This window comes from Triturus cristatus, chromosome 9, assembly GCF_964204655.1.
Source record: "Triturus cristatus chromosome 9, aTriCri1.1, whole genome shotgun sequence".
In the NCBI taxonomy this organism is placed as follows: Eukaryota; Metazoa; Chordata; class Amphibia; order Caudata; family Salamandridae; genus Triturus; species Triturus cristatus.
Genome location: NC_140592.1, coordinates 1,094,409,186 through 1,094,424,658, shown reverse-complemented (window position 1 = coordinate 1,094,424,658; position 15,473 = coordinate 1,094,409,186). Strand labels below are relative to the sequence as shown.

Genomic DNA, 15,473 nt, shown 5'->3' with positions numbered 1-15,473 from the left:
AGTACATAAATAAACTAATTGCATTGCACACACTGCATCGCCATTTGGCGTTGCAGCGTGCGCAATGTAATTTGTTTTATTTATGTACTTACCTCAGTTTGGCCGTAAGCCGGAGTTTACTAGCCCCCCTCCCCGCAGCACTCCCTCCAGGAGCTGCTACTGCATCACACACCCTGGATCTACTACCCATAGGCAATATCAGTGTAGCTGACTGTTCTGATCATTTTTGTGGGCTCGCCATGGACGGCTTCAGACTTCTTGCACAGCTTTACATACAATATTACATAGAGTGGGCTTTGGTTCAGCCCCCTGCTCATGATTGCAAGGCTGTGTCCATTCGATTGACAGATCCCGATTTTAATTCTTCTCTATTCTTGTGCTGGTCCCACTCCTAGAGGAATTTGGCTTTACCCTGATTGAGTAGTTTCCTTGAAATGCTGATATCAGCGAACAACTTTTCTTTATTTACCATTTGTGTTTACCACTCCAGGGAAGTGCATGTCCTGCTCTTTCCCCAATAGGTCTCACTATTTAGCTTTGCCCTTTTCTAGCTCATGCGCTTTCCCTTGCTTCTCCCCTACAGTAATCTTTTGTCGTTTCCTCCCTCTGGTACAAAGTATTGATCTCTGAACCCCCCCCACACCCCTCTCCCAATATATATATATTTTTTTATAACTCTGCTCACGGTCACCAACAGAATACAGCCAGCGTTACAATGCATAGTAACTAATTCCCGTGCATGGTACCCATACAAGTCTACATAATAAACCAAGGACATGCTCATGATGGACCCCCTTCTGCTCCCCCCCCACCCCGAACACCCCGAAACCTCTTCCATGGACCCTACACCCTTTGCCACTTTTTTGCACAGCCCCTGGCCTTATATAGGGTTTCTTCCGCCCTCTGACACCAATCCAAGTCCCTGAGCCATTGATCCCACTGTGGTGGCTCCTGCGCCCCCCCCAACAACTGTCAATGTTACGTTTCGCTACTCTGACCGCCAACGCAAGCCAAATTTCGTGGTATCTGGACCAGTCTGTGGGGCCTTTAATCATGAGAAGAAGCCATTTGGGCTCCACTGGGACCTGCGAACCCACCACGTCTGACATCGTCCGAGCTACCTTCGTCCAAAAGGGTACTGGGTTCGGGCATTCCCAGAGGATATGATAGAATGACCCCTCCTCCTGGCATGTCCGCGCGCATAAAGGGGGACAAGCTCCTACCCCATGCGGAAAGGTGAGTACGCGGGTAGTAGACCCGATGTAGGATTTTAAGCTGCACGAGGCGGAATCTTACCCGAATGGCCACCTCGCGCGGGCTTTGCAAAGCATCCTGCCAGTCATCATTCTCGAGGCGACCTATATCTACCTCCCACCTCTCCCGCAGGGACTCAAACGGATCAGGCATATTGTTTACGATAAATAGTAGCCGTAGGCCTGCCTAAGATGGGATCTAACAAAAGCCTGTCCTCCATGGGAGAATACTCATGGATAGAGGCGTCCCGGCTCACATGGGACCGCAGGGCATGCATAAGGCGAAGATAATGAAACCGCTGGGACTTGTGCATATGGAATTCTCGTTGGAGGTACTCAAAAGATCTGGAGGCCTCTCCTTTCCATACATCCCCTAGATACTCTATTCCAATCAACCTCCAGCCCTTAAAGCCCACGAGTCCCTTAACCTCTGGCAAGTAATCCCCCAGACATAGAGGGGTCCTCCCGGTCAGGGCACCATCCCACCCCAGGAAACGATTCGCCTCCCGCCAGCACTGCAGTACCATCCCTTTATGCGAAGGCAGGGCTCCACACCAACGGCGCGAGTATAGGTGTGGCTCGCAGGAGCCTCCCGGCATAACATACCTGTAAACCCGATAGGCAGGTTCTGAACCCGGCGCGTACACCCAATCATTTACCACCTGCAGTTGGGAAGCCCAATAGTATAGTTGGACATCCGGGAGGGCCAACCCCCCCCCCCATCGTACACTCCTCGTGTGAGTTTACGCATCGCTATCCTCGGGCTGCAACCCTCCCACAGTAGCGTGCGGATCGACCGAGATATGCGCCTGAACACTCCACTCGGGATTGGGTACGGTGTGTTCTGCAGGACGTATAGGAGCCTCTGCAAAGCCAGCATTTTGAACAGTGCAGCCCGCCCAGAAATGGTGAGAGGCAGGTACCGCCAATGGGCCAAATCAGAGGCAAGCCTCACCAAATGCGGTTCAATGTTTTTAGCTAGGAATTCCGCGCTCTGGTGACAAATCCCAAAATACCGGAATCCTTCCGTTTCTATCGATGCCGAGCATCCCGTCGGGATTCTCGGTGGCGGGCCAGAGAGGGGATGAATGAGAGACTTGGACCAATTGATGGAGAAGCCAGAATAGCTCCCGAACAACTCGAAAAGGTGTAGCGCCTGCGCAATCGAGTGGTATGGGCGGGCCACATAGAGGACGATATCGTCTGCGTACAAGGATATACGCTCTTCCCAATCGTCATTAAGCGCCAAGCCCCAAAAAGACCGGTCCAGCCGGACCCAATGTGCCAACAGCTCGAGAGCGAGGGCAAAAAGCAGCGGGGACAAAGGACACCCCTGTCTGGTCCCCCTCCGCAGATGAAACGTTCGGGACATCGCACCGTTCACCCTCACTACCGGCTGCTCATACAGTAGCCTCACCCAGCTACAAAAAGTCGGGCCAAAGCCCAGCTTCTGGAGGACCATAAATAAGTAGGGCCATTCGATACTATCAAAGGCCATTGATGCATCTAGGGACATCAGGGCCGTTTGAGTATCACCAACCGCCTCCGTCATGTACAGGACTCCATACATCCTTCTCAGATTATACCGGGAGCTCCTATGGGGCATGAAACCTCACTGGTCTACATGGATAAGGTCCGGCAAAACCGACAATCTCGTCGCCAAGACCTTAGCCAATACTTTGGCCTCCATGTTTAACAGCGAGATGGGCCGGTATGATGAACATAGGTCTGCCGGTTTCCCAGCCTTGTGTACGACTACTATCGTGGCTTCTTGCTAATCCGGCGGGAGCCTACCACCTCTCGTGCCTCAAGGAGCATGTTCCGCAGCAGGTCAATAATCACACTAGCGTGGCTCCTGTATATTTCCACCGGGATCCCATTAGGCCCCGGTGCCTTCCCTGCCTGCAGGGAGTTACGGGCTTCCCAGAGTTCCGCCACCCATTAGGACAGAATCCAGACGGCTTGCTTGATCCTGTGAGAGAGTCGGGAGTGCAAAATCTCTCAAGAACTCTTCACAGTCCCGTTCCGACCTGGTGCAGACCAGTGAGTAGACCCCTTCATAGTAGGACGCAAATGCTTCTGCTATGTCCACACCCGTGCCCACCAAAGACCCGGAAACATCCCTCACCCTCGCCACCCAAGATCTCTCGCGATCTCGGCGCTCGAGCCATGCCAGCAATTTCATACTCTTGTCCCCTGCATCGTAAATCCTGCGCTGCGTGGCCAGGGAGTAGGCTTGTGCCTCGCCCTCGGCTAGTGACCCAAGTTCCTGCTGCTTGAGTGCCAGGGCGTGGGCCAGGTCTGTCGAAGGGGTCCCACCTGCCCTGCGCTCCAAATCCTCTATTTCCCGTTCCAGTTGCTGAATCCGCCGCGATTCCTCCTTCTTTTGGACTCCAATCAGCGCCTGGCCCCTAAGGACCGTTTTGTAAGCTTCCCGCACGGTAAGCTGGGAATCTACCAAACCCCGATTGTCAGCAAAGTACTGCCGAGCGCATTCCCGCAGCTTATCCCTCGTGGGGTCATCCCAAAGGTGCCATGGGTCAAGCCTGGGACAGGTCGCCCTTACGGTTGTTGCCCCAATGAGGACCACCTCCACAGGGAGTGGTCCAAGATTCCCCAGGCCAGAATGCAAGAGTCCACAAATTCACCCAAATGATCCTCCCTAGCAAAAATAGGATCTAGTCTAGAGAAAGACCCATGTCTGGCTGAGTAGAACATGTATTGCCGTAGGGAGGGATGAAGCGAGCGCCAAACGTCTCCAAGGCCCACCGCTGCCGTAAAACCCCGCAAACCGATTTCCCCTCTATTGCCCCCCACACCCCTGAACGATCACAGTCAGCGTCCATGACCACGTTGGTGTCACTGCCGAGCACGAGGAAGCCCTGAGGGAGGCCCAACAGGTGAGCCCCCAGCTTCTGAAATGTCGGAGCCTGAAGGCGGGGCGCAACATAACAAGAACAGAGAACTAGGAGCCTCCCTTCCCATTTACCGGCAACCAACACCATACACCCAGAGTCCTCCGTCCATACCCTATGAATGATCAGGGGCAGTTCGGCTCGAACAAGGATCCCCACCCCCCGGAACACGACGTGAACCCTGAATGAGCCACCAACTTATAGCCGAAGCGGTCTAGGGCCTTGCACCCATTACCCCGAAGGTGCGTCTCCTGCAGGAGCACCACATCCGGGGAGTGGCGCTTCACATGTTGCAATACCAGTGTTCTCTTAATCCTGTTGCCCAACCCATTTACATTCCACGTCCAGATTCGCAGTTGTTATTGATCACCCCGTCCCGTACCAGGCCCCATGAGTTAACGAAATCGTCCTCCCACCACATCTGCCCCGCCGACAACTCATCCATGCATTTAAGTGTGAGCAACCATGAGCTAACCAGAAACAACCCCCCAACCCCACCCAACCCAAACCCCCCTCCCTGCTAAGTGGGCCCCCAACCACCCACCCTGAAAACTCGCAGAGTGCCTGTCGCCCCTTCACCCCGGTGTCCACAAAACAAGGGAACATGAGCCTACAGTCCGCAGAAAACATCATACTGCATTGACGGAGTTCACACCCCAATGACAACACAACAAAATGGACCCCACCGCACCGCCACAAGCCACCCACCCCCCTCCCACCCCTAGATGACAAGACTATCTACCGGCCCAGATGGAGCAATTGAGTCGCCAGCCTATGGTTGCAGCCCCACACCAGGCATCCCACCTCATAGTCGCCCCCCCAGTGCCCAGAGAGGGGACCAAGTCACAGACAACACCCCACACCCCCATTCTCCTTCCTATCCATACCCTGTGCCACCCCAAAGCAAATTAGTCACTTCAAAGGAGTCTGTGTCCTCTACGTGCTCTCGTGGTGGCGTATGCCCGGTGCGGCTAGAGGCCGATCTCCGCGGACCACCCTGACGACCCACCGCGTGCCATCCAGTCGCTTGTCTCTGCCGGAGATTCGAAGAAGTATGCCTTATCACCGTCCATAATCTTTAGGCGCGCCGGGAATAGCATCATGTACTTCAGCCCAATTTCGCGAAGGACTTTGACCCCATCGAAGGATCTGCGGAGGCGCTGGAAGTGCAACGTGAAGTCGGGGAAAAAGCGAATGGTGGCATTCTCTAGCCGCAAGTCCCCAGACACTCGCGATGCCTGCAGGATGGCGTCACAATCCATGTAATTCAGGATATATGCTATTATGGCGGGCGGAGGTGCCCCAGGCTTAGGCCTCCCCCCAGCACGCGGTGAGCCCTTTTAACTGAAAAGTTAGAGAGGTGTTTCGGCTTAAAGTGGTTTAGGATCAGGTCCTCTACGAAGCAGTCCATTGACAGGCCCTCCAATCCCTCCGGAACCCCCACAATGCGGAGGTTATGGCGTCGGGCACGCCCTTCCTGGTCCTCCAGGCCGGCCATCACGTTGGTTTGGTTTCTGGTGAAAGAAGCGACCTGTTCCTCCATTCTAGCCTGCAATCCCCCAATACCACTCTCTGCTGCCTCCACCTTCTCAGACATCTTGCGAAAATCCGCTCGAAGCAGGTTGACCTCCTCCGTGACTGAACCCAACTTTGGCTCCATCGTGCCACGCATATCTTTTAATCACTAGCATGATGTCCCGGAGCGAGGGTTCCAGAGAGTCATCCTCCACTCCAATGCGCTGGCTCGCGCCTTGCTGGCCCTCGACCCTGCCCATAGCCACCGTGTACTTATCAATTTGATTGGCTTGGGCCGGCGCCGATCGCTTATTGCGACCCATGGCAGGAGTCCCGGTGAAGCAGACCAATCAGTGTATCTGGCTCCCAGGACCACTTTGTCAGAGGCCCAGGTAAGACCCGACCAACCACGGCGGAGCAAGTGGCCCCACTACACAATCAACAGGTCTGCCGGCCTGTACCGACCGGTCACTCCCAGGGCCCACCGCCACCTCAGTACATGCCGTCCCCTGAGCACCACCTCTCACCTCCACCACCGATGACAGTCCAGGCCTGCGCTGCCCCTCCTGGTGCAGTGGCTATCGAAGCTGAAGAGACCCCACAAGGACCCAGGACCGCCCAACAGCCAAGCCACCTCCAAGACAGTGAAGCGCCAGGGCCCTCGGCACGGAATCACCACAAAGTCTGCAGCACTGTGTCCGCCCCAGGCAGTGGGCGAAGAAACCAGATCCGTGGACGCCCGGTGTAGGAACACAGGGGCCCAGCACGAGCGCGCTGGGCTCTGTTCCTGCAGTCAGCTGCCTCCACTCTCTTGGCGATCCACGGTCGGCCAGCACACCACCCCCGCCAGCTCCGGGCGCCGCCACGCTCAGGATACCCACAGGCCTCAAACCTCCATTCCAGCGGGGCCAGACAGGCCCCCGAGCGTCCCCAGTCTTCTCACAGGCCGCCACCGCCAGACCCGCCACCACTTAGGGCACACAGGTGCTTCTCCTGGCACGCCGCTGCAGTCCTCAGCAGGCCGGCCCCAGCTCCGCACACGAGTTCCCCCGCAGGCACCTTCCCGCGACTCACCAGGCCGGGCCGCATCCGCCGTACTTCAGGCGCAATCTGGCATCAGGCGCCCCCGCCGCCCTAGCGGCCCAGCCACTCCAACCTGCACAATCTCCAATGGGGAGTGCTCACACCTCGCCGTCCTCTGGGCTAGCCGCCGCGCACCACCCAGCACAGCAGAGCCGTTCACTCCGCAGTCCCCGATCACCTCAGGGCGGCGGGCGCCATTTTCTCGTCCCGGTCAGCGTCCGCGTGGTTTCCACTCCTCTGCAGTCGGATGTACTCGGGCAGCCCTGGACCAGACGATCGCTGCTCGCCACTGCCCCTTCGCCTTGCCTGCAGGTGGGTGTCCAGTAGTATGTGGATTATGACGGATTTGGGGAGATATGCTGCGGTCTCCTAGCGCAGCTTACTTAGTGTGCGGCCATTTTCTTTGGCTGCAGGCCACGCCCCCCCCTTCCGACAATATTTAGCAAAGAAATGCAGTAAATAGCCCAGAATACACAGTGGACCCCAGGGGGGGGGACCAAACCATATCCTAAGAAAGTGGTATGAGAATCACGACTTGGGTCAAGACAATGTGCCCAAGTAACTACCCAAGGTGAGTGACTAGGAACACCACAAAGAGCATGTGCAGTGTGGGAACACGACCATGTACTCCGTACAAATCAACAGGTATGTCGCGGTTGGAATTGTAAAGGATTAAGGACCTTTCCCAGTGGACCCTGAAGAAAGCCCGTGGAACACAGAATGTTGGAGAGCCGCCCCACACGTGGATACCCTAGTACCCACGTTACCTATACCAGGGAAGCCAGGTGCATAGGTGTGGAGTGGTGTCGGAAACCGCCATCGAACTCAATTGAGGACTTTAGGAAAGTGCAGCTGCTGAAGGAGAAAATGTCCAGTGGAATCCGAAGGTGGATTCTAGTTGAGAGATACCTGCAAGCAAAGGGGACAGAGTCTGTCACTCAGGAGGGAGCAGAAGACTTGGAAGATTAATGTCCTCCGATGTCTGGTGTTGCAGGAGAGGACGATGACCTGGACTCTGCAGCTGTGAGGACCAGGCGACACTGAGGAAGACAAGGAGCAGTGCACAAGCTGTCCCGCATCAGATGTAGATTACTGAGAGGTCGGTGTCTGTGGGAGCACCAACAAGCCTTGGTAAATGCAACCAACACAGAAGTCAAAGAAGGTGCAGAGTCAGGACCAGCAAGGTCCAGGGGACTCAACACAAGCAGGGGAGTCAGGGCAGGGCCCAAGCAATCAGGGGAGCCCAAAAGAAACAAAGGTGACCCTCAATAAGACCCACAGGCCGGAGTTGCAAGAAGACCACAAGCAGCTCACCAAAAGATGCAGGCCACGGTGCAGATGATAGAATTGGGCAAAGGATTTGGTCACTGGAAGTGCATGAGGTTGGAGGTCAAAGATCTTGGTGGAAGGGAGCCAACAAGCCTTTGCAACTGCAAGTTGACGCAGTGCACAGGAGTTCGGTTATTGCAGCCCCCACAAGGGATATTGGCCTCAAACTTTGTGAGAGGGCGGGACAGGGCAGGCCTTGAGAGCTGTGGAGAACCACCACCTGTGTTGCAGAACCAGAGGAGTTCAGGTTTAACAGGCCGGTGAACTTAGTTGCGGTGCCTGCGAATGCAGGGAAGTGACTCCTTCACTTCAAAGGAGATTCCTTCAAGTGTCTGATGCCCACAGGCCTTGAAAGGTTCCTGTAGGGTGCACAGGCACAGACGATGCAGCAGACTAGAAAGGAGACAAAGTTGAGCCCAACAAAGTCTAGAGTGCCCAGACGGTAGAAGAAGTGGTGTCAGATCTGAATCTTGTCCCACGACGAATCTAGGGACCTACACCCAGGTAAGCCCTTAAGTACCCTACAGTAAGAGTTAGGGCAATTCAGGAGACCCTCCCACAGGAGGGTCTGGACAGGGGGGGCGGGGGAGGTTATTCCCATGTCCTATGTCCAGTTTCACGCCAGAGCGGGATCCAACAGCTCTCAGAGCTGGTTTGAACTGGACGATACAGAGGCACCAAATGTGCCCCTCACACAGATGGAGTGGCGCTGGCAAGCACACCCACCCCCAATACACAAAATCCTGTCTGGGATGTGGTCGTACCTCCCTGTGACAGGATGCCTATTGCTCTGCCTTCCCCTGCTCGAGCTTGGCTCAGCAGCAGGAGGGCAGAATCCTGGTCGGCAGCAACCATTTTGTGCTGTCCAGGTCTAAAAGGCTGGCACCGGGAACACCTAACAGCCTAACTTATGGTTCTTCCAGTGCTTGGAATCATACCTCCCACACCGTTTAAGGTCTGGGGGTATGATTCCAACATGTTTGATACCAAACATGATAGGATCAGTTTCAGACAATTTCAAGATGGTCATTGTGTAATTAGGCGGTGCCCCTCTATATAGTATGTGGCTGTTTCACTAATAACCCGGAGACTCCGTAGGCTGTAGGGGTGTCCGACTCATGCAGGGGCACCCTCACACTTAAAAACAAGCACCCTGCCTTCGGGATTGATTAGGCCTGCTATAGGGGTGACTTCTAGGTTTTAAATGCAGTGACACTAGCTATGGGAAGCCTATATCTTTAGTAAGTGGAGCTAGCACCAGCATACACAGGCTGCAATGGCAGGCATGTAGTTGTATTTTGAATGGTCTCCCATTGGTGGCATAATGCATGCCTCAGCCCATTGGGGGGGGGGGGGGGGGGGGGGACTCTGGGGTACCTATGCCCTGGGTACCATATACCAGGGACTGATAAGGATACCCCAATATTCAATCTGGGATGTACCCAAATACTAACCACAACAATTTAAGGGAGAAAGCAGATAGACTGGGGTCCTGATTAGCAGGTTCCCAGTCACACTAGTCAATAACAGCTTAGCACCAGGCAAAAGGTGGAGGTAACCATAAAAGCAGATCCTACTTAACTACAGAGCCCTCAATGCAACCATGAGAAAAGGCCATAAAGCCAACCTTCAGATGTATGCAATTGAAAGTTACAACAAACCATACGAATGATTTCAAACCCATGTTTGATTTGCTTTATAAAATATTAGGATGTAGAGTAATTTCCACTGGGTTGCGCTTAGAATTCAAATATCCAAAGCAGAATTCCCCACACATAAAAGTACATAAGATGTGTTAACTTTTTTCTGTTTTAAATTAAGACTGTCAGCAAACAGAATCTATATTCAACTGCCAGCAATTAATAAAAAAAATAACAAAATTAAAAAAAAAAAAAAAAAAAAAAACACACACACACACGAGTGGATTCCTGCTTTTGTTTTCCCGATTGGTGCTTGCGACACTTAAACGAAGTTCCACCAAAGTGATGACCGCAGAACTCTGCCAATGGAAAACCGATGAGAAACACACAAACGAACAGGTAATAGAACACCCACAACCAATTGAAACAAGGAAAAGTAAAGTGACAAGCACCAATAAGAAGTGACTGTGGGAGGCAAGTTCCTTTTAAGATATATTTACTAATAGATTTCACAAGCACAGCGTACACACAGCTACCTTGAAAACAGATACCAATGTATTAAAAGTGAAGAGTTGGGCTCCAAATCAACCTCTATAACCGGTAGTGTACCCCAGAGATGAATCCTGGCCCCTTTACTTTTCAATATCTATCGTGAATCCCTTGGAGCACTAACCTACCAAGGAGCTCAGCAGCATCACTACGCAGATAATATCCAGATAAACCTCAGAGTCTCTGCCAATGCAGATTATACCATCTGATTTTCGTGTCACTCCGACAAACAAAAATGTATGCAAGTAAATAAATGGATAAAAACTGAAATTCTTACTCTTCAAAGCTTGCCTCCCATCCGGACCAATATTGGCCAAACCCAATCCGATCTGTCCTCTTCCTCTCAAATTGCTGAACCTGCCAAATAACTAGGTATTATTGGACAAGAAACATAACAATGAAGCCCATAACAAGAATCTGGACAGAGGGGATCTTAACCACTGCACTACTCTAGCTGCAAACTTTTTCTACAACCTAAGGACTTACACTGCAAGAGTAAAAAGAGGACTTGCACTGCTGTGCAATCTCTTGTCATTTCCTACCTTGACAATGGAAATACTCTCTTCACCAAAGAACATTAAACACGGTGCTAGGTTTGGATGTCGGGCAGAAAGCCTGCGACCAGTGGTCAGAGGCTCTCCGCCCGACATCCTGAGCTTTCCCTCCGGCCGCGTATTTTGATTACGGTGGTTGCAGTGAAAACTGCAAGGTGATTCCGCTCCTCTTCAGACAGGCTCTGTGTGCCCGTTCGAACGGGGGCGGAATAGTAATCCCGTCAATAACAGCAGAGTCAGGCTCGGCTCCACCATCTGGATTACACATTACTTTCCATGTCGTCCTTTCGACATGAAAAGGCTGTCAGAAAGCGACATTGGGGGCCCATGGGCCTCCAGTTGGGGTTCAGGGGGTACCTATGGTGCCTCCCTGAAAATTCCTGCACCGTGAGGTGCCTGCCACATGGTGCAGGGATTGGCAAACTCCCATTTCTCAATGACCATGAGTTTGCGACTGCACCACATGCGGTCGCATTGTAATCAGGTGAGGTTCCCTCACAGAAACGGTTGCCTCCAGCCGACATCGTAATGAGGGCCATTACATCACTAAAGGCGGTCCCTCCATGCTGCAGGCTGGCAGCCAACTCAAATGCAACCACATCAAACGGGTCCTCCCGGAGGGAAGGCACACCCTACGGTGTCCATTAGACCGCTCTAAGGCTTTACATTACTGAAACGTTCCTGGATCTCACTTACTGGATACATTTCTCAATACCTGAACCCCCTCTCCATCCTACCCGCTTTACCTTTTGTCACTCCAATAAATACTTCTCAAACCAAGGAACTGCTTTAGAAAGATGCACGTTTCCAATCCGTAATGTACTCCGTTTAGCTAAACAATTACAGCCAATGCTAGACACTGCGTTTGAAAGATTAAACCTTAGACTGATTTAGTCCTTTTCTCTTATTTAATGTCTTGATGCACTGAATTTGTAAACTCACTTTATCTCCTAAAACTTTTTTTTGTTTTAAACACAGGATATTGTTTTTAATGTTCTTTTAATATTGCATTTTTATTCTAGGTAAGCCTTAAGCGCCCAGACGCACTTTGACCCCGATTCGTGCTTAAACACAAACTTCCCAAATAAACTAGCAGATTTTGGGGTCTGTCCATAATCCACCGGGGTACAGAGCAGGGATACACCGTGAAACCAAGAGGACTCTGAACAGGCATACGAGAACTCAGATTCTCGTAGTAACGATGCTCTACATACGCACTGCCATTACCTGAATTCCTGCAGCAATAAGTGTGAGGCCCAGGATCACACACTGTCACTGGAGTTAGAACGGAGACCCTGGGTGTCTCTGAAATTGTTCTACTTTTACGTGGATGTGGTCAGGTAGACTTTGTAAGGTCCACGTAGGCCACCGTTTACACTACTGAGCTTCCATTCAACCAATGAGTGTATGCATGTAGTTCTTTAGCGTTAATACAGCCAGAAGGCAGCAGGCGTGTTCATGTGCATTCTGGGAGTTGTAGTCTGGGTTCAGACCAAGTGACCCAATTCAACAAACAAACCTGAATGATTTGTAAAATAAATCCCAGAAATGGACAAGCTGTGTCCCTGTGACATGCCAGGCAAACTCAATAACATTTATAAGGAACATTCTAGCAAAGCACCTTGGCTTTCAAGTCCCTTCATCTCCTTTGTTAACTCTGCACCAACCATTTGCCATACCCAGGGCCGGCTTTAGCGCTGGTTGCGCCTGCAACGACAATGTTAGTTGGCGCCCCCCAATGACCGCCTTCTCCACCGAATCCCTCACTACCACTGTTTAACAGTGCCCCTCAAGTCCCAATAAACACTCATGCTATTATTTTATAGTGCCACTCATACCACTGTAAGGTGTCAGCACTTTACATCACCTACACATTACACAGAGAAAGAAACAAAGCGTGTAAATCTGTATATAACAAAAAGGTAACATCAGACAGAGGAAACACTGTAGGAGTCACAAGTAATCCCTACAGGTAGACAGAATAGTTTAAGAGTGCTTGGTCTCGAAAAGCACAAATTCAGAATTTTAAAAAAGTACCACCGTGGTAGGGAGGTCGACTTTACTTCGAAGAATTGGCGTCATTTTGGTTGCCTGAAAACTGCTGGATGCCAGGAAAGCGGCAGCAGGTGCTTCCATAGTGCACTTCAAAACAAGGCACGCCCCCAAAGTAAGCGCCCAGTGCGGTGGCACCCATCACACTGCCCCAGAGCCCACCCGGGCCGTATCTATATCACTTGATTACCTTGGAATCAACCATCAACCTTCGGTTTAGAAAGTTAAATAACATATCCTGTTCCAGGAGGCCATTCATAAGTTAGTAATTCTGGGACCAGAAAGGTCCTGCCCCCACCCTGCAAGACAACAGTTTATCTTGGGGTCAAAATGTCACCACACCTCCGGACCAAACCCCACCACACAAGGAACATCTTAAAGATTTGGGAGCCCCGAGCTAAATGATTTTGGGGGCCCCTGTTCGGAACAGCTTTGCATATATGATCCAATTTCAGCTTTTTCATGCCCTCGTCATTGAGTTAACAGACACTTGTCCATGTTCTTAATGTGTTTACATCTAATATTCCGGGATAGTGACCTGGGTTTTAAATATTGTAACACCGCAGTAACTCACAAATGTTATTGCAAATAATGTCTGTGACTCCCTCCCATTTCTCATGTGAGGTCCCGTTTTGAACTAAAATTAACTTTGAGGTTGCATAAAAAATGCACAGCTTTTCTCTGAAAAAATGTCTGTAATAGACTTGCACGCATCACCCAAATTAAAAAATGAATTAAAGGTTTACAGTATTAAAAACAATTGGTTTAATAATTATTCAAGGTCATCAGAGCAAGACTCTGCAGCACTGAGCTGGCCCTCTCAGCTCCCCTCCCCCTTCTTTGAAAGGCTGGGCCTGCGCCCGCTTCGCGCTTGCCTTAAAACGTCCCTGGGTCACACAAAGCAAGACATCTCTCCTCGCACCCGTGCAGTCCAGAACCGGGATCACAACCTACGGCCCCTTTTCCTATGCATGGTCACTGCCCCCAGCTCGTCCCCATCCCTCACCGCGGGGTCCTGCTCGCAGTACCCGTGTGATGGGTACTGACCCACCTTCACGAGGACAAGGCATTACAGAATCAGCACCCTAAAGGCCTCATTTGAACCCTACCCGTCACCACAGGGGTCTGCTCTTAGCTAGGTGCACAACCATTTAGCCCCGCGCCCTTAGTAAGAGGGTGACGACCCCTGCCTCACCTTCAGGTCAGTCTGGTACTAGTACATACTGATATACCCACAGGCAGAAGCCCTTTGAGTCCAATGGGTGTTGCGCGCCTGCCTCCAGGACCCCGATAATCGCAGGGTCACGCCATCTCCATCACCCCCTCACCGTCGGTTCCACCCCCCCGCACTGGACGCCAGTAAGTACATTTCTGCTCCATATCACCCAAGAAACCTGGGCCCCTGCTCGCATAGCAAAACACAACAAGACCCAGCGAGCCCCTCGTGCCTCTGTGCCAAGGTGCCACTGCACCCGCTGCACCACTGACAGCTGCGCCCTAGGATCACAGTATTCACAGGGCCACAGAAGCCCGGCCACGCGCCCTCACCTTGGGGTCATGCTCGTAGTAGTACTGCTGGGTGCGGATCCACCTGCCCACCAGGTGGTCGCGCACGGTGTGCGCCAGGGCGAAGTAGTAGTCGCGCGTGGTGGCCACATTGCGGTCCTTGACCAGGGTGAAGTGCAGGTGCCGGTTGAAGCCCTTCTTCAGCTCCGACACGTTCTCCACGCCCACGATGCCGCGGATGCTGATCTGTTTGCGCTTCTCCTGGTCCGTCAGGGGCCGCTGAGACATCTTGGACCGGAGGCTGAGGGTGTCAAGAGAAAGACGAGGGGCAAGACGCAGAGAGCAGCCGGAGCCGAGACTTTTTATGGGAAGTTAAAGTCCACTCCCCTCCCCTGGCGCTGGGTCCCGCCCTTCGCCCCGCCCACTGACCGAACTCTGAGGGCCAAAGAAAGCCGAATTTACAGCTTTCATCACGCATTGCAAGGCTGTACGTGACGGGAGGGATGTGGCATCGCGGTGCTGACAGCCACTCCCACCCCGGCTGTCAGCCTGTCATTTGGGGAAGTGCGAACTCTACTCGAGGTCTAGTCTAGGCTAAGGGATTTTTTTTACTTAAAGGTGTGTATAATTGATAGTGCAGTGGGGCTGTGGAAAAGTCATTTGCATGTGAGGTAAAGACGGGGCACAGCCATGAAACCTCTGACACCACACGCTAGTTGTCCTGTAGCTCAGCCTCCCGCGAGCCACCCTTTGATACATCAATTTATTTATTCTATGTTCCGCAGTTGCCAAAAATCCTCCCGTCTGCTTCCTCTCCCCGGGCTGGTTTGTTCCTCGGTCACGCCCACGGCACAACCTTCCGGAAGACACTACTAACACCTAAACTGCCCTTATTAAGGCCCTGCGGGCAAGAGGAGTGGTACGGATATTGAAAGGGGAAACGAAGATAAGAGGGAAAGAAAGGGGTGGAGAAAAGGGAGCCCGTTAAGGAGCGGAGAGCAGAGACGAGGGGAAGAAGATAGGGAAGTGTGGAGAAAGCAAAGCGGCCGGAGAAGAGTTAAAGCAGGGTGGAGTTGG

The 15,473-nt window shown here is 52.3% G+C and overlaps 1 protein-coding gene across 1 annotated transcript in view; it reads right to left on the bottom strand.

The window, feature by feature from the left end:
- Nucleotides 1-15,225, bottom strand: part of PYGL (glycogen phosphorylase L) — a 112,857-nt gene extending 97,632 nt beyond the window's left edge. The window contains exon 1 of the mRNA XM_085626978.1: nucleotides 14,439-15,225. Coding sequence (XP_085483104.1) covers nucleotides 14,439-14,684 — 246 coding nt within the window. The 5' untranslated portion in view covers nucleotides 14,685-15,225. The remainder of the gene's footprint in view (nucleotides 1-14,438) is intronic.
- Between the last annotated feature and the right edge of the window lie 248 nt (nucleotides 15,226-15,473).